At 44.3% G+C, this 19,312-nt stretch overlaps 1 protein-coding gene across 1 annotated transcript in view; it reads right to left on the bottom strand.

Annotated features, from left to right (window-relative positions):
* The window catches only part of SYT7 (synaptotagmin 7), a 283,673-nt gene that overhangs the window by 52,615 nt on the left and 211,746 nt on the right, over window positions 1-19,312 (bottom strand). The window contains exons 7-8 of the mRNA XM_084858651.1: window positions 17,903-18,268; window positions 4,074-4,196 (exon numbers count right to left, since the gene is read on the bottom strand). Coding sequence (XP_084714777.1) covers window positions 4,074-4,196; window positions 17,903-18,268 — 489 coding nt within the window. The remainder of the gene's footprint in view (window positions 1-4,073; window positions 4,197-17,902; window positions 18,269-19,312) is intronic.

The following is a 19,312-nucleotide window of genomic DNA, read 5'->3' as shown; positions in this document are numbered from 1 at the left end:
CCAGCGAAGGGCGGTGGTAACACAGAGGCGATCCTTGCCTCTGTGCTCTGGCCGCCCTGCATTTTTGGCTAGACAGCTGATTTAGGCTGTCTAGCTGCTGCTTCAGGGATGGGAAGAGAAGGAGGCCACACAGCACATAGGAAGCTGCACAACATGGCTTCCGCAGCCTCCTCTCCTCCCTGCCCTCAGGACTGCCTCCTTTACCCAAATGCGGATTCCATTGGATTAGCCATTTCCGAACGCAGAGACATAGCTGGTGCAGACAGAACCATGCTGGCTATGGGGGGACAGGGGGAGGGGAGGGGAGGGTGGTTTCTGGAAACCGTGTTTGGAGGCCTGACTCTGATCTTGGTTCCCAGAAACTGAAAAATTCTATGGCCCTCTAGTCAGTGTCCAGTGGCCATAGGATTGCTCCCTCCCTCTGTTTCTATGCCTCTGGCATTGGGGTTGTGAAAGTGGCTGAAAGAGACCACACAAACAATACAAAATCCAAGCTATGCAGCCTAGAAATTCTCAAGGAATGATTCTCATGTTACGTTTTATGCAGAGATTCCTCTGCTTTTAATGGGAATATGATCTTCATTGGTCTGATTGGAATTGTTTTATTTAAATAAAACAAGTTAACATTTAGTTAAATGTTTTTATATATTGATTTTAAATGTTTTATGATTTTAATTGTAAGTTGCCTTGGAGAAAACTTTTGTTTTGAAAGCAGCATATAAATCCTTAAATAAATACTCTTGTATCTGAACCTGTGCACAAATGGCTGGGTGACTGCGCAGAGCCCAGTTTTTACATTGGTAAGTAACCTGGCATGGGCACTACCTTCCTCATGTGCCATGCCCACAATATAAACTAATGATGCCATTCTCAGAGAGAGTTTTAAACTTTTTAAAAAACACACACAATTTAAGAATGAGCCCTGAGTTCTTTGCTCTCTCATGTCAGATACCTCCCCCAGGGCAATTGCACACTGGACAGTCTGGAAAGACAAGCTTCACTCCATCCTTGTACTAAAATACTGATACACAGTAAGGGGCAGAGCCTGCAGTAGAGGTGTGGAGAATCTAAACAACCCCCTTGCTGTGGGCAAAACTGAAAACCTTCATTCCCCATGTTCATTCTTAATGAAGCTTACAAAAATGCGGCTCTTTCTCAGGGTTGTTTCCCCAACCTGTTGATGTGATTAAAACAGGAAATGTCTCCATGTCCAATCCCTGGAAAATGCCTCTTACTATGTATGCAGCTTCTATTTGTCTCCCTTCCTCTCCCTTGGAATAGTAGGAATCATGCAGGTGTTCCCATTCCTGAAGCTGAGTTTCTAACAAAAGGGGGCGCTCTCACCAAGCTGGGACTGGGGTGACTTGATGGTGTAGGAATAGAAGAGCTTCCCACAGGGAGGTCTAGGGAACAGACATGCACCATTAGACGGTACTCCCTCTTCCACTGAATTGCTATGGGTCTCATCTACCCGCTACTATTTAAAATTGAAGGTTGAAAAGGCAAGGAAGAACTGTGCAATTGGACGATCAAATGGGAAGTGCTAAAATATGTAGTGCAACATAGCCACAGCAAGTTAAAAATAGTTAGCAGGCGAGAACGGTGCCAGTTAATTAATGCACTGATCATGTGAAATCTGCTCTTTCAGACCTTCTCTCCTTAAGTGATGGAATTTAATACCCATGTGGAACTGTTGGAGGGCCCTGTCTCTGTCTCTAGCTAGGCAGTTCCCTTCCCAGAGCCAGTTCTGTGAGTCACACAAAATGACCCTGTTAGATCCCATAAGCCAAGTGAAGGAGCGTATGGAAGAGGAAATACAAGGAACGGGGAACTATTCTTGCTTCGCAGGGAGCAACCTACATTTAATGACAAGGTCCTCAATTGTAGCTCATAACAAGGAGTGGCGACATGCCTATTGCAGCTTCAGTAGCAGGATGGGCTGCACACAGGTGGTTTAGGGTCAGTGATCTTATGACCACCCTAAGATTCTGAGTTGTCCTAACGGTACATTCCAGACCTGAAGGACCTTATACAATACAATACAATCATAGGGTTGGAAGGGGCCTACAAGACCACCGAGTCCAACCCCCTGCTCCATGCAGGAAGCCTGATTCCCAGGCGGTCTCCCATCCAAGTACTAACCAGGGCTGACCCTGCTTAGCTTCGGAGATCATCAGACGAGATCGGGCACATCCAGTCCTTTGCTCATGTTGTGGTTTAGCATAAATGGCATAGGGTAGCTTTCCCCAACCTGACGCCTTCCAGATGTTTTGGACTTCAACTCCCATCAACCCCATCCATCATGGCCAGTAGTCAGGAATGCTGGGAGTTGTAGCACACAACATCTGGAGGGCACCACATTGAGGAGGCTGGCATATGGGTAGACCTGGGGCTAGGACCAATATCTTCTGTGCCTATATTGGGCTTAATAGTAGCGGTGATCCTTCTGAATATGGGTTCTGATTGCTCCATGGTTCACAGTAACTATCTATGAGATTAAATTAAATTCTGCAGTCTTTTTGCCACATCTATGGGAAAGCCTTGGAAAAGAGGAACAGCTGAGTTATGGGACTGCTGAGAAGCGTTCTCCTCAGCGGTGTGATTGAGAGAAACCTGCCCCTATGTCATAGTGAAGAGGTGAGCAACTTGTGGCCTTCCAGATGTTTTGGACTTCAACTCCCATCAGCCCTTGCCAGGATAGCAACTGATGAGGGCTCATGGGATGTGTAGGCTAAAATATCTGGAGGGCCAGCAGTTGCCCAGCCCTGTCACAGGGCCTATGAGATCTTTCCTCATTGCAAGATAAGAACTGTCAAGGTGATACTGTGTGTCTCAGCAGAAGAAACTGTGTTTGTTGAGTGCCAGTGGACTAGATGCCAGCCATATCTCTTTCATGTGCAAACCCCAGAGTTCAGGTATTTTCACGTATGGATAGCATTTCAGCAATATTTACCCACCCTGTGTCTGCATGGCACACCAGCTTATTTGCAATTAACCCTGTGAATAAAATCAGCTAATATCCTTTTCAGTATCATGGATTGTACTATGTGAGAGAGAGAGACTTACAAAACAATCCTATACGTGTTGACTCAGAAGAAAGTCCCACTATGTTCAATGGGGCTTACTCCCAAGTAAGTGTGCACAGGATTTCGGCCTTAGGCTGAAATCCTAAAAACACTTCCTAAGCCCCAGCAAACTCAGTAGGGCTTCTGAGAAAACATGCATAGGATTGCACTTTTAACAAAGTGGGGAACATAGTCCGAGATACTGTTCTCAAGGTCAGTGCTGAACCCAAAAGACGGGATGTCCTTTTCCCTTCTAGCCCCCAGGGGAAATGCCTCTAATAAGGCACACACACTCCTCACATACATAATACATGGTGATCTGGTTTGTACATAATGGCAGCAAATCGTGGGTTAATCAACCCACAATTTGCCAAGGCACATGCCACTCTGTCTTTAAATATGCAACCTCCAATTAGCCCAACTGGAAGTTGCTCTGTGATGTCTGAATCTGGACTCTGTGGGTTAATCATTGGCCAAACAACCTAACGATAACCTACAATTAGTTGTTAGGCTAACTTTGGTTGTTTAACCCGGATTAGTGTCCAGGTTCAGATGTCACAGATCAACTTCTGATTGGGCCGCTCAGAGGTTGCATATTCAAAATGGTGGCAGCATGAGCACAGCATGCACTGCAGCAAATCATGGGCTAATTAAATTAACCCATGGTTTGCCACCGTTATGTCCGAAGAGGCCAACTATCAGGATGGGAAACGGAAGGGATAAAGAACTGGATTAAATAGAAAAGGTGGTTTGTAGGATGATGCATGTATTCCCACCAGAGCATGCACTTGGAAAAGAAAGGGCCATGAGATTCCAATGCCTCTCTTCACGAGAGACTTGGCAAACAGAGAGAGAGTGAGGTTCCAAGCAGGACAGAAGGAGTATGGTGCTCCTTGGGGCTTCTTCATCTCCTGAACCAGCCTTCCCCTCTCATGGGCCATGATAGAAGAAGGCTTTCTTTCCTCTTGCTGTTTGCTGCTGCCAAGAACCCCTGTCTCCTACTCATACCTCTTGTCCCCCTGAGAGTTCTGGTTCTGCTGGTTCCCAGTGGCTTGTAGATCAGGTATATTGGCAAAGTCGTCCTGTTCTGAGAGCCCCAAAACAAGGGATAGCACCACCATGCGGCCTTCCCTGTCCAGAGGTGATCCGACCAGGGGATCGATGAGGCCCCGAGTTCGGTGAGCAGGACGCAGATAAAGGAGACAGACAGACAGGAAAAAGAAAAAAGAAGAAAGCATAAGAAATGAAACTGGCAAGGAAACAAATACTGTAGAACCACAATGAAAAGAGATTTTAAGATACAGCAGTTGTACAAAACACACATTAAATGCTAAGGTGTGCTGGGCAAGATTGAGAGGCCAGAGAGAGCAGAGAGCAGATGCTTTATAAAGATACCTGGCAGGGGGGCTGCATAAGACTGCCCTTAGAATGCCTAGATGGCCAAATGTCCTGGAGAGAATGTAAAACTGCCATGGCCGCCTCTTTTTGCATAGAACAGCAACTTGATCTGTCTCCGGACGCATCCTTTTATCCATGGCCCATGAACATAAACCTCAAAATATACCACTATTAGCAGTTAGTCTAATCCTGAGACAGTGAATGTCTTAACATGGAGAGATAGCCCTGTGGATACTTCTTCTCCTCACTAATTGGTGATTCCCTGAACTATACTCAGGGCTTCTCTACACCAGGCTTTTTATCCCACAATTTTACTGGGGTTTCTGCTTCTGGATTCTTTGCAGGATTAAGATCGGCCCTTTACATGAGCTCCCCACTTTTTCCCTTGGGTATTTCCTTTCTCTGCAAGTTCTATATGTTCCATTATACAACCACTGGATGGTGCTGTGGTATAGCTGCAGTTATAGTGCAACTCTGTAATTACACGGAGGGATTCAAACCACCATTTTAAAATAGTGCATTTTCCCTGTTACAAATAAAGCCACGGAAATGGTCACAAAGCATGGAAGAGGCCCTGGAGGTGGACGACGTTATATAAAGGACCCGCAAACTTCCCTGAGTAACTAATCTCAATCGCAGGATAAAAGCCTAGTGTAGAGAAGTCCCTAGTCATTAATCCTTGAGGCTGCTGCTCTGCAAGTCTGACGGTAAGCAAAGATGATACTTTGGTAGATGAAGAGTACCTAATGTTTGGGGTAGAAGGCAAGAGAGCTTGGTAACTTTGTGATATGTACTGTGAATCATTATTGGAGAGTACTTAGGACTTAAACAGGTTAGGAACAGTGCTCAGTGACCTGATACCTGCTATTTGTTCATGATGACCCTGTTTGGAAACCAAAACTGATTGCAGGAAGAGTTGCTGGTGAAGGTGGTTTGAAACAGCAGTGTTGCACAAATCAGTGCACAATGTTATGCAGAATATTAGTTTACTAGGTGGTTCATAGAATCATAGTTCTTACAGCCATTAGATGTAATGAGGTTATCAGCAGCTAACAGCAGGTTGGCTTTGCACAAAGAGATTATGGTTGCTTCCAGACAAAGGGCTTCTAACGCTACCAGTCAAAATTACATTAATATCCCACTTTTTTCCTCTTGCAAAGAACCCAAGGCGGCTTAAAATGGTCCTCCTCATTTCCATGTTATTCTGACAACCCTGTGAGGTAGGTTAGGCTGAGAGTGAATAACTGGCCCAAAGTCAGCCAGCTGGCTTCATGGCCAAGTGGGGACTAGAACCCAGATCTCCAGAGCCCCAGGCCAGCACTTTTACACCATTCAGGCTCTCTACACCGCACACTGTGCAGCTATTGTATTTTGCGCTTTAAGAGAGAGAGATTATGTGTAAAGAAATAAGACAGAAGAAGCAGTGGGAAGGTTTTTTAAAAGTTTTAATTATTTATTATTTTTTCTGGACTGTTATATTGCTATATTGTATTTTAAAGTGAACCACTTAGGGATTCTACTATATTAAGGGAGCAATTCTATGGCCGCTAGTCAGTGGCTAGACAGCCCTGCGCTCGGAAGAGGAGCACAGAGCAGCAAAAACGGAGTGTTCCGAGGGACGTTCCGGGGAGGGGAAGGAGGAAATGCCGGTACAACACATAGAAAGCTAGCTGTCTAGCCACAAATGCAAGGTGGCTGAAGTGCGGTGGGGATGATCTACTCCGTGCTTCTCCTGCCCTGCATTGGATAGACGGATGCCTCTGAGTTCGGAGGCGGCCGCCTATCCCCATAGGATTGCACCCTCCGTGGTATAGAAGTATTTCAATAAATAAATAAGTGGAAGATGGTGTTTTCTGGATCCCTGTAAAATTCCATGAAACAGGCAGGGCGACTGCACAATAAAAGCCTTATCTGAAGGCACCCTATGTCAGTTACTACTGATGTGGAAGCCATTGGAATTAGTGACTGACAACAATGAATGATTGCAGATGATTGATATTGTACAAGAACAGCTATAGAAAGAAATGCAAAACAATGGCAAGCCTCCTTTCTCCCTCCCCCCGCCGCAGCTTCATGTGTATTGAATGGTGCTTACATTCTGTATTGTAAGCAGCAAGCTAAATGGGCTGGGGCATTTATCTAATGCCAGATCTGAAAATGGATTGGTACTGAACAAGAGGAATCCCTCAGGGAATTAATTTGTAGAGCCAATTGGCAATGATGGTTACAACTACAATTTCTAGTTCATCGATTTTCAGGTAAAATTCCATATTTTCCCATCCATCCTGAGGTGCTGGTGGGGGGGGGGGAGGAGAAACATACTCAAGTCCTTGGGTGAATTTAAATTGCTATTATCAAATCCAGTGCACACTAAGTGATGTCATGGCAGTGTAAGATCCCACCTACATACAGGGCACAGGTGGTCACTTTGAAGGATGGACCTTATCAACTTGTGTCAGCTCTCATTTTATAAAGCTAACCTCTGCTGAGGAATTGAGAGATTTTCAATTCTAAGCAAGAGTGCTTTGTGGTCTCCGCTAGCAGGCAGCTGTGCTATGTGCCCCAGGCCACTGGTGCAGACAACAAACAGTGCCATGACCCCAATTCAAGCATTGTGCCTCTCCCAATGAAGTGTGATGCGCCTGCTCTCTGACATGCAGGCATCGTTAACTCATCACGCCTTGTGAAACCTTTAACATCTCTGGATTCTGAATGGGTCAGTGCACTCCGCTGCTTACTGAAAAAGGTGCTGGGGAAAGCTCTGGGCTCTGGGACTCTGTGTAATTAGATTTGAAGCTGTTGAGCTGCATGAATGGGGGAGACCAGATAAGCACGCTGTTTTGTGGAATGAAGGGGAGCAAGAAATGGCAGCGACTGTGACAGGCCAAACAGCACACTGCAACAAAATATATCATCAGCTGCTCTGAGATTGAAGGATGTCTAATAAATAGATCATAATACGGTCCCTTTGATATTCATCAGCCAGGGAGCATGACTTTGTTATTAAAATACAAGGCCAGCAGAAGCTTGCCATGTTCCTGGCTCCAGTCTTGCTGTTGGCTTACAGTATGACCTTGAGCAAAATCTAAGCCTATCTGTGTGTGCCTCATTTGGATTGCCTAGGGCATCTCTACACCAGCCAAAAATCCTGCATTTAAAACAGGGCTTTCTGCTTCCATTTTAAATGCAGGATCATGACGACTCCCTTTTTCACCTGCTTCCTCCCCCGCCCTTCTCCTCGTATCTGAGTCTTCCATCTCTTTCATTGATCTGGCTCCTCTTCTTGCCATTTTTCCTCTTTTCATGGAGGGAACTCAAGTGGAACACAACGGGGTAATTTGATAGCTCATTATCTGCTATCTATTTAAAAACGGAACAAAGGGCATTTAGTGCAGGAGACACCTTGGAGGTTCACACCGTCATGTAAAGAGCCCATAGACTTCCGTGAAGGAGCAATCTCAATTGCAGGACAAAAGCTCCGTGTGAAGAAAGCCCATGTAAACCACCCTGATTTCTTTATTAGAAAGGCACATTCACATAATAAACATGGAATAAATAAATACCCTGAGTTTTCTAATTGTCACCAGCATCAAAAGGGCCCTTCTCTTTAATATTTAGAACATATCCAGGAATTTTACAATAGGTTTTATGTTGCGACAGAAAGGGAATGATGTGAATAAATGCAAATGAACTGAGTAGAAGGAATGGTTTCGCTGAGATAATTTTGTGTCCTGGTTTTTCAGAAGGGCTGAGCGTGCATGCATAATAGTAGTAGTTTTCACAGGGAAGGGTGGTATCCAATTAACTCCTCCCTTAGAGGGAACGGTTTTGGTCAGTAGAATGGAGGAGGGATGTTTCCCCCGCCCTTATGCAGCCCCTGCATGCCTTCAAAGTCTGCTGCAGGGGTTTTGGGGACTTTCCAAAGCAGATTTGTATGTGTGTACAGTTTCACTGCATGAGTGGAAGTTGCTCACATGGCACTGGATTTTGCCCAAAGTCTGCTACCTGCTCTGAAAAGAATAACATTTAGCTTTATGAAATATAACTTCATAGTACAAACACTGCTGATACGACGCACCCTGGTCTATGATCTTTGCTTTTCATACACTGTGGTCTGAATGGGAGTACTGAGATTCGTCAAACCTGCCTCAGTGCAAAGAGTGGACAAGATGACTGACCAGCTTCCACCCAGCACCCCTTAAAAATATAGGCTTCCCCTGTATTATATTAGTAGCAGGTCACTAATCCAGGGATTCTGCCATAGAGGATTCATAGCCAAGGAGGTCTAAATTTCTACATTGGTTGAGCAACAAATAGACATAACATGGGGAGGAATTGCATTCAACACTGCCCAGATTTTCAGATGGATGTTCCTGCACACAAATTACTTTTGGATTGTGGATTGATGATTTCACCTTTACAGAGGCTCTGGAATTGTAGTGTTGGGTTTGACTACATCAGCGTAGCACTCTCAGGGTTGAGCCCACATAGGTGTGTTCCCCCCCAATTAATCACACTTGAATGCCCTTGGCTTGCTTTTTCAAAGACTGTGACCAAGATGGCAAACAGGATGCGCAACACCCTTTGCAAACCAACAGGTATCTGGAAAAGATCCAGGGCCTGATCTAGCTGAGCGAAACACACTCCTTGCACTCAAAGGTAGCCTTGGGGTGCACATGGAACAGAAGTGGGAGAACCAGCTTTCACGTTGGCACCTCACTAGTAGTAGCTGTATCACCACCCTACCACATATTTAGATCCAGGTAGATAAGGATACCTGGCTATCACAAACAGGTGCACCATCAATGATATTTCAGTGGCTTGGAACTGGAGTACCTTAAGGACTGCCTTCTACCATATGACCATATCATACTACAGTTGCAAGAGGTAAAAGCTTTGTTACCTGCCACTTATCATCTAGGGCAGAGGGTATTCCACCCTCTTCCTGCTAACACCTTGGACTGCCCCTGCCTCCTTCTGCAGCTCTTTAAAAGGATTCACTCTGTGTTACCACTAACATCAAGCTCGGAGGGTGTTTCACTTTGTTCTTGTTTGTAATTGAATTATTAATTCTGATACTTTAATATTGACACTGATTTATTATTTGATTGTGCATTTCTGTTATTATGACACTGTTTTGAGTGGTCTTTTATGTGGATATTATGGATGGCGATACATTGCTTTTGGTGTGTTATGCTTTTCTTTTGAGCAACTTTGATCGTAATGTATATGGAAAAGTGGTATACAAACAAAGCGACTATGAATCTGCCCCAGGTTTAAGATCTGCAACAGAGGCCTTTCTCTGTCTGCTCCGTCTTCAGAGTAGAAGTAGGTGGTATCTGGGGAAAAGACCTTTTTGGTGGTGGCACCCCATTTATGGAATGCTTTTCCTAATGAGACTTTTATTAGACATTTTTAGGTGCTAGGTTAAGAAATCTTTTTTCCAGGCATTTGAATTGGTGTTCATTGATCACTGACTAAGTTTCTTTTTATATTGACTGGTTTTATTCAGAAGCTTTATTAAGTATGTTTTAAAAAAAAAAAAAAAACTTGTCTCTCTGTTTTAGACACTTAAACTGCGTTAATTCTGTGTTTTTTATTGTTTTTGTTTATTATCTTCTTATTTAAATATGTTATTAAATTATTACCCATGGGGTTATTGTTACCTGCTTTGGGAATTTGTCTTTCAAATAGGAAAGTGGGCTGATAAATTACCTAATTAAATAGACAAACTAATTCCCAGGTGGATTCTATGAATACACTACTGCTGGAAAAATGTGTGAAAGCTGCCTGGAAAAAGAAAATGCTTTGCCTAGCGATGAGACTTCCCATTGACTCTGGGACTATTGAAGGGGTCAGTCCTTCATTTCTGTCAACTATAGCAGAAATGACCTTTAAAGAGTAGAGTAAGATGCAGAACCAGCTCTCTGCTTGGAACCCTCATTTGTGAAGGCTGAAAGGAGCATGGTAGTCTGTACTGGCTGTAGAGTGATGGGAAATTCCATAGCTACTCATCATGGGTAGATTTAGGGTAAATGATTTTGCAGTCATGTAAGGTAGTATTTTGTTTCCTTGCCTATTTATTTTCTAAGTTGCAGAACCATAGCATCATCACCACCACCCCTTGCCCAGTCAAGGGCATTCATCTCTAAGGAGTTATACATTCAGAAATACCATGTGGTATAGCCCTCCTGATGTGGTTCCATATGGCACAGTCCACCTGAATGCAAACGGAGGACCATTTTCAGTTCTTGTCCAAAACTCCCTGCAGAAAACTGTCAAGGAGAAGGCGAGGCTTGAATCCTCTCTTATGAGCAATGCTCTCACAGGGAAGAGCTTTTGAACATGAGACCTCCCTCCTAAATTCTAAAGTGATACTAGGAGTGCTGTACCATGTGAATGTGGAGGAGAAAGCATGCAAATGGGAGTAACCTCAATGTCTGCAGCACACGGAGAAGCCTTGATCTGAAAAACCATCCCTTGGCTTCAAAATAAAGCCCAACAATTGTTCACAGATCACTTCACCGACCTCAGCAAAAGCTGTGGAGACCAAAGAAACATCTGCTATAAATAGCTTAAACACTGTTCCGTAAGCACTGTTTGCTGCCAACCACCATGCAGTCCTTCCCACCTTCTGTTCTACAAGGGCGACAATCATATCCATGAGTGATGGTGTCGCTCTTCAGTTGCGTGTCTAGTAGATGAATGTGATACACCCGGGACAGCAGCTCCTCTTGCTGATTCCTCATACTACAAGGGTACCATCTTTCCCCATCTCCAATGAACCAATTGGCTGTAAAATGCCAAGTTGGAAGATAAACCTCATTCATGCAGGGGAAAGCAAGCAGCAGTGAAGAACACAAGAATCGGGTGTTTTATTACTGATACCGCTCCTTGCACATGCAAACTGCACAGGCATAAAGAGAAGCACAAGATCTGACAAAGGCAAGGGAGGGGAATCTTCAGAGATTTTGTCCTGGGGAGAAGCAGGCTGGTGTTGACAGGTCAAGTTGCTCTGTCTAACCTGAACTATTCACAGCGCAATCCTATACAAGCCTGTTGGAAAGCAAGTCCCACTGAGTTCAATGGGGCTTATGCCCAGGTAAGTGGGTATAGGATTGCAGGTACAATCCCATGCATGTTTGGACAGAAAAAAGTCCTACATTTCTCAGCATGCCCCAGCCAGCATACCTGGCTGGAAGGATGCTGGGAATTATAGGATGATTTTATAATGTAGGATTGTGCCTTAGTGACTGTTGCCACTGAATAATTCAAAGGGCTATATCTGCACAAGAACCTGCTCAGCTTCGGTACTGGTGAATGGCAGGTGATGCCCTTAATGCCCTTCAAGCTGACTGTTAGAGCAATACGACAATGGAACCAATTAGCTGGGGAGGCGGTGGGCTCTCCCACACTGGAGGCATTCAAGACGAGGCTGGACAGCCATCTGTCAGGATGCTCTGACTTGGATTCCTGCATTGAGCAGGGGGGTGGACCCGATGGCTTTGTAGGCCCCTTCCAACTCTACTATTCTATGCTTCTATGATTCTATCCATCACATCTCTGGCCAGGTGACTGATAGGTTCTGGACAGAGTGTGGCTACAAGACTGCCTGCTTCTGTATCTGGTGGCTTTATGATAAGTTCAAGCCTTTTGGTCATTGATATTATCGCAGATCTTTGCTACTACTGGGATTCAGATGTTGGAAGAACCTCAGATGATTTTAAGTAAACTATTATAAAGATTACAGTATTCCTGTTTCTTCAAGGGAATGTGTCATTTTCTTGCTCGCTTTAGTGAAGGCAGTCACCATCACAGGGGATTAGTTCTCTAAGGAGACTTCATCAGTGGCTGACAAAAGTTGGGTACCAGATTTTTATACAAAAATTGACAGAGAGAATAGTCTCCTTGCGAAACCAGAAGACTTTTGAGCAACTTGGCTCTCTTCTGTGATGTTTGTGAATTCTGCAGGTACTCATATTAATAAACCAGTTTGTTTGTATTCTGTCATTTTATACTGAAGAGATTGGTTATTATACATGCCACTGATTTTGTAACTGGCACACCATTTCCAGAATTGGAGTTGCGCTATGGATTCAAGGATGTGCTCGCTTGCCTTTGTTCTACATACCTCTCTTTTCTATTTTTTATAATTTTGTGGGTGCAATGTTATGCATGTTTACACAGAAAAAAGTCCTACAACTCACAGCATTCCCCAGCCAGCTATGCAGGCTGGGGAATGCTGGGAGTAGTAGGACTTTTTTCTGTCTAAACATGCATAGCATTGTGCCCTGTAACACTTAAACATTCTAAACAAAAAGTGTGTGGGGGTGGGGGGGGAAGCTGTGATCCTTGCTTCAGACCGTGAATATTTTCACCCAAGGAGTTGAACAGATGACACAGCCTTGTTATTGCATCCTCCCACAGGCCTTCGGGGCTAATAAATGCATTTGCATTAAAATGCAAGGAGTGATGTAAAAACAAGATTTTTAAAAAACAACAACAACCCAAAGCTAATGGGTTTCTGGAGATGTGTGTGTGTGGGAGTAATGGTACTAAAAGGCCACTTCTTGAGAAGGAACAACAATTGGGCCCATCGGCTTGTTCTCATTCAGTAGGTACTTTTTTTTCAACCAATTAAGGCTGGAATAAGAAAATGATGCTGTGCAAATGGAGAGGCCCACAATTGTCTGGGGATCAAATGAGATTCATCTATAAATCAGGAAGCATGCAGATGAAGATGGAGGTCTATGAAGCTGCAAATGAACATATTTCCATTTTAAACCAGGAAATATTCTGTGGTGTTTGATATGAAAGGAGTGTTCATGTAGAATGAAAGAAAATGTGGTGAAGTAATAGAATTCATAGAATTCTGGACCAAAATGGAATGAACTAAAAAGTCATCTAGTTGAACCTCCTGCCTAAAAGGTAAGGACTGTTTATATCAGCAGCTCCACTACTGAACAACCCAGATAATCTGGCCACTGTGAGCCACAGTCTGACCACAGGTGCACAGCATAATGGTGCAAACAGAGCAAACAGGTTCAAGATGACCCAAGCAAGTGAACTTGCTACAAGTCTCATGTTTCAGGGCAAAAGGAAAAATGATCGAAAAGGCCTTTTCAGTAGTTGCACCCCAGCTGTTGAATACTTTACTGGATGGTTATGATGTCCTCTAAAGGACCCGTAATCAACTGTGAGTGAAGAATGACAAGTGCACAGTAAAAGCTTTGTCTAGGAGCTTTTCTAGATGAGGCTTTTATTGTGTGATTGTCATTCTTCATTCATGGTTGTTTATGGTTGCTTTAGATGTCATCTTCACTGTCCAGTTTCACTTCGGTTTTTAAAAGCAATTTCATGCGGGGTGTGTGTGTGTGTGTGTGTGTGTGTAATGGGGAAATGTCAGTATTATTTGTGAAAATGAAACAAAGCACTAGTCTCCACTAGGGTAGTTGTGTTGTTCCACTATACCAGAACATCACCTAGAGTTTATGCTAGAGAAAGGCAGGAAAAGAAAAAAATCCATGTAGAGCTCCAATCTCAATTCTGCGAAACTGGAAGTACAAACACTGGATTAAACACCCTTGTCTAGAAAAGCTCTTAACGACCTTTCAGTGCCAAGCGATGAACTTTTCAATTTCCCAGCCTTTTAGATCAAGCTGTAGCTTTTAAACCTGTTTTAGCTTTGCTGATTTTTATTCTATGTTCTCTGTTTTCTTTAACTGTTCCTGATCTTACTTGATGTTGTTATCATATTATATTTTTATTGTATTATTTATTTCTAAATTGTTCTTTTATTTTGTAAGATGCCCAGGAAATGTTTTTTGTTTGTTTATTATGGGGGAACTTATAATTAATGTAAATTACTTAATACATTAATTAATAAACAGCACCTAGATTTATGAGGCAATGTGACCTGGTGGAAAATTCCTTTCTGATTCCAAACATGGTGATCTGTTAGAAGTTGGGGAAAGGGAATTTTATTGAGTGCCAAGTCTAAGCTCAGTTACAGAATTTATTAAATCATGATAATCATTGTATTGATAGATCATTGTTGTTTGTGCCTTTCAGCAGAAGACTGCAAAAGTCAACTAAACATTGCAATCCACTATTGGAATTCTTTGTCCAAAGTATTTCAGCACAGTCCCTTTTATGCATAGCTGATTTCCACCCCAAACAGGCTTTCTATTCTCAGCTCAAGCTGGTCAGCAGACTAGACTCTCTAACTTCTTCTTCTTGGCGATCTCCATAAAATAACATTCTACAACCTCACTAAGCAGCTCCTGTTCCATTGCTCAGCTGCTTTTATAGTGAAGACAATTCCACCAGTGTTTTACCTTGTCCTACAACTAAAACACATTGTATGCTATCCCATCTTCATTGACTCCTGTGAACAGCTCCCCATTCCTTCTTATATTCTTTTAAATAACTTGCCCCCTCTCCCCAATTTTCTTCTTTTTAATTGGCTTAATATATCCAGTGTCTTCAGCTTTTCCTCCTATGATTTGCTTTACAAAACAGTGAACATCCTCATGGTCATTGCTTTCTTTGGAATTGTTTCTAATTTCTGTGTCACACAGATGCCACAGGCACAACATCACTTTGACAGCCGTTATAGTACCAGCTGTATATCACTGCTGTTTATTATAGGGGTGGGCAACATCATAAGCTTGGGGTGTCCGCATTCCCCCCCTGCAATCCTATGGGGGCCGCCACCAGAAGCGACTGTGGCACCAGAATCCCATTCCTGGGACTCCAGTCTCCTCTCCTTTTTTTTTAAAACCCCAAAGAGCCTGCAAATGCAAAGGTATTGAGGAGCTTTTGTTTCAAGTGAGATGTCAGGGCTGGCTTCCCAAACTCCTGCATTGTGAAGTCATTAGGACTCTAAGGGATTCTACTGGTCATGGACCAAAGGGGACAAGCAGTGGAGGCTGGTGGCTCAAATTTTGGTGGGGTGTGCATCCATTCTGGGTTTCAGTCAGAACCAAATCTTTCGGCTTAATGGATAGTTGAAGGAGCTATCTAAGGTGCTGAACCTATTTTGGGGATAGGGTTCAGCACAATGGATAGCTCCTTTAGAGTTCTGGCTGGTTCTGACTGAAACCCAGAAAGGATTCACAGCCCCACCAAAATCAGAGCCACCGGCTTCCACTGGGGACAAATCCATCAAGATGTCATTCCTTCAACTAATTAAAAGGAGGGCCTTGCAAGGCCCCAGGTGGTACATTCTAGGGAGATAAACTCTTCTGGAGTTAAAGGAAAATAAACACACTCTCTGAATAGCCTCATTTGTGACAGGTACATGATCACAACCACTACCCCAGATTCGTTTGGGTGGTATACCACTGATCTTTATCTTTGTAATCAATAGAATTATAATTTCTTGATTTAGAAACAGGAAACCTTGAGGAACAAGAAAAATTCTCACCATGGGCTTCCTAGCTACGCTGAAAAAATATCCACCAATTGAACAGTATAATGCACTTCCTGGGGCTTAAATAAACTGCAGCCTCAGTTTCCTATATACCATTCAGATTAATGGCTAATTTGAAAAACGATCACAAGCATGGGGAAATATTGGCTAATATTAAGGCAAAGGAAGGCACAACAATCCCCCAGCCCCCAAGAAAATAAGTGATATTGTCACAATCCTAGATAAGGTGACAGTAAAGGCTTCAGATTAGCCCTTGGGGCTTGGAATTTAGAAGCTGTCACCAACAGGGAAAGTATTTAAGGCAGATTAAAAAACCACACACTTTAAACTGCTCTGACAACGCTGACTTTACAGATCACAGCAAGAAGGATCTGAAGGGCTGAAAGGCAGGGATTTCACGGATAAGAAGACCAAGCCCCTGTTTGTGAAGGAGGACTGAAGAATCACCTATTTCTAGGAGGGTTTGTATCAGGGGTGTTTCTGAGCGCAGGGAGTGGGACAGCAGTTCAGATTCTGTAGGAGAATGGCAAGACATGTGGGAGGTGTTTTCCCAGGCTAGTCCAGACATGACTGAGTCGGCTTCTCAGGTTACAAACACCCAGCGGGCTGAGGAGGACAAGGGTCCCTCTTCACACACCCCTGTGAGAGACAGCGAACAAAAGGAGGCGGGGTTTGGGGAGTCTGATCTAATAGATGCCAGGCGCAGGTGCAGAGCAAAGAGAGAGAAGGCAGGGATGGAACTTAGACGGTCTACCCGATTGGCCTTGCATGAGAAGCTGCGCTCAGAAGCCTCATGAGAGAGAGGGACCTCCCCACCTTAAGTTAGGCTAGTGAGATCACCTTCCTCTTCAAACAGGAGGGCAACTCTCGTAACTTCCTTTTGAATTCCCCTGAAGACATTCCTTTGTAGACTGACAGTCACTGAGAATTTGCATCTGTATGACCCTGTGAAGTAATGGATTAAAAGCTGTAGACTGAAGCTTCTCATCTGTGTTTGTTTTCGGCATTGAAATAAAGTGGGGGCTAAAAGAATCCTGACAGTTTGTCATCTTTGCAAAGAAAACCTCACTGCAACAGAAGAGAAGAAAATGTTTCCCTATATCTGCTAGGCTGCTTTCTCCCCACAAGAGGCAAGATTACTGCTAGGGGCAGCATGCTGGCTTAGTATGTGGGTAAATCAGGTTCAAATCCTTGCTTGGCCATGAAGCTCATAGAGTGGCCACAAATCCATAATTTACAACTTCCATTTGAAAATTTGGAGATACAATGGGATCGCTTCCCACTGTTGCTCAACTGATGCAGAAACCTACACTGCCTGGATACAAGCATCCACCAACAGAATTGTGGAGCAGATGAAATTAGAAGGCAATCTAATCCAGCCCTTAATTCCTCATATTCTAAAGACTTCAAAAGATGTAATTCCAATTACACTATGCCAAAAAACTAAGAGGACATGAGTCCAGGCTTTGTCATGGGAAAAGTGTCTGCAGGACAAGAAACACATTTTATAAAATCAAATATTCCTATTTTCAGAGAAGATAACAACCAAGGATACACACACACACACACATTTATATGATGGTAAGATCAGGCGAGAACTAAAGCTGTAGCTGGAGATTCCACTGAGATTATTGGGAAGCTGAGGAACCAAATGAAGCAACGGCTACAATGATTCCAACAAGGAAGGAGTGAGGAACAGGCCCCGTGTAGAAACAGGAAGGGGCCTTTTCTCTATTGAGAGAGTCACATCTCCTCCTCCTATCTGAAGACCAGAGCCTGTTTCTGAAACAGGGCCATTTGTAGAGTCTAAGGGGAGACGGTTCTCTTCTCCAGGAAAATGGTTGACTCCGGAGTGAGCTGCACTATAGCAGGAGTCGACCACACTGCATGCTCTGTTGCCCTCAGGGGTGCCAATTGCCTGCCTCATCATTGGACACTCACCTAACAGAACAACAGACAAGTGCAAGACACACACAGAGAAAGAGAAAAGAGCAAGAAAACTTACAGGAAAGACTTCATGTCCAAGCCTCGGTTCCGAATCTGCCCCACCATATGGTCCCAGCTCCCGGGGTTGGAGCGGCTACGGCCGCCAGCCGTCCTGTGCTTGGCGCCCGCAGAGGTCCCTTGCCGTGACTGCCCAGTCCGACAGCCCCGGGGGTTGCCACCAGCGGAGGTGGTGGTGTGGGACTGCAGGTGACCCAGGCTCTGGCTGGTGGTGGGCTGGCTGTGGTTGGGTTTCTGATGCTGGCTGAGTGGCTGTTGGAGGCTCTGCTGGCGCAAGAGGGTGCGCGGGCGCTGGCATTTCGGGTCTCCTGCCGAGGTGGGGATATACTCAAGGGTAGTGGCTGTGGACATGGTGGAATCCTCAAAACTTAGGGAGGTGAAGGGCAAGGGAAAGGAGAAAAAGGAGAAGAAGGTAAAGGGGCAAAATTGGTGGAAGGAAAAGCAGAGAGTTAGAGAGAAGATGCCCCAACACAGGACTCTCTCTGCCAGGCACCTTCGGAAGCAACAAACTGCCCTTTGGGGTTGTGGCCCCACCTCTGCTTCTCTAGCAGTATAGCTCCCCTGTCCTAAGGCCATTTTGGGGCCTTCCTTGACTCACAGATGCTCTCCAATCCTTGGGTTCAGGCTCAGTGGCATGAGATCGCTTGCGAAGTGGCTTCTCCTTTTCCTGCTCCTTAGTTTGTGAGGAGACTCAGAACACCAACCCTTATTTCAGAACTAATTAGGCTGCTCCGTGAGGCAAATCCCCTGGTGCCTGTGCTGCTGCTGCCTGTGACGTGCCCAGCAACCTCTTTCCCCATTGGCTGAGCACACCTGACTGAAGTGGCAGTGGGATTAGGAACTCTCATGTGTCCTGGGAGTGGTGTCACGGACACTAGTGGCCAAGCCGCTGGCATGCTCCAGGGCTCCACTTTTTCTGCCAGTGGGGTTGTAGCACCTTCCTAATCTAATCTTGAGTTTAGGCAGCATTGTCCTCCAGAGCACATCATTATACGATTATAGAATTATACATAATTACATTTGCCACCTTTTATGGAAACGTTAACAACTAGCACAATAGCCAGAAATGCAACTGCTGCAGCTTGTCTCCCACTGTATGCCAAAAGAAGCTTCAGCTGTTGCATTTTTGCAGCAGCGAAAGGCACAGAAACCTGTCCATGAAGAAGGTGGCCACTTTAGAACTAAGGCAATTGTTTTATAGGTGTCTTATAAATATAAGAACAAATAAAATTGCGCAGATTATGGTATCAGTGTCAGGCCTGGAGTTTGCTAGGCCAGGCATTGATGGCCTGTCAGTATTTATGTGCCCTAAAAGCTGTTCTTTCATACGGACATCTTCAGTTGAAATTTGGAAAGCTTCTTCAGAGAGGAACTAGATTTCAAATTGGCAGACCTGTATCTCCACACATGG

This window comes from Heloderma suspectum, chromosome 1, assembly GCF_057233095.1.
Source record: "Heloderma suspectum isolate Gila_16-S chromosome 1, 16-S_ref, whole genome shotgun sequence".
In the NCBI taxonomy this organism is placed as follows: domain Eukaryota; kingdom Metazoa; phylum Chordata; class Lepidosauria; order Squamata; family Helodermatidae; genus Heloderma; species Heloderma suspectum.
Note: the sequence above shows the minus strand (reverse complement) of the source record. Positions and strands in the feature narration are given on the sequence as shown.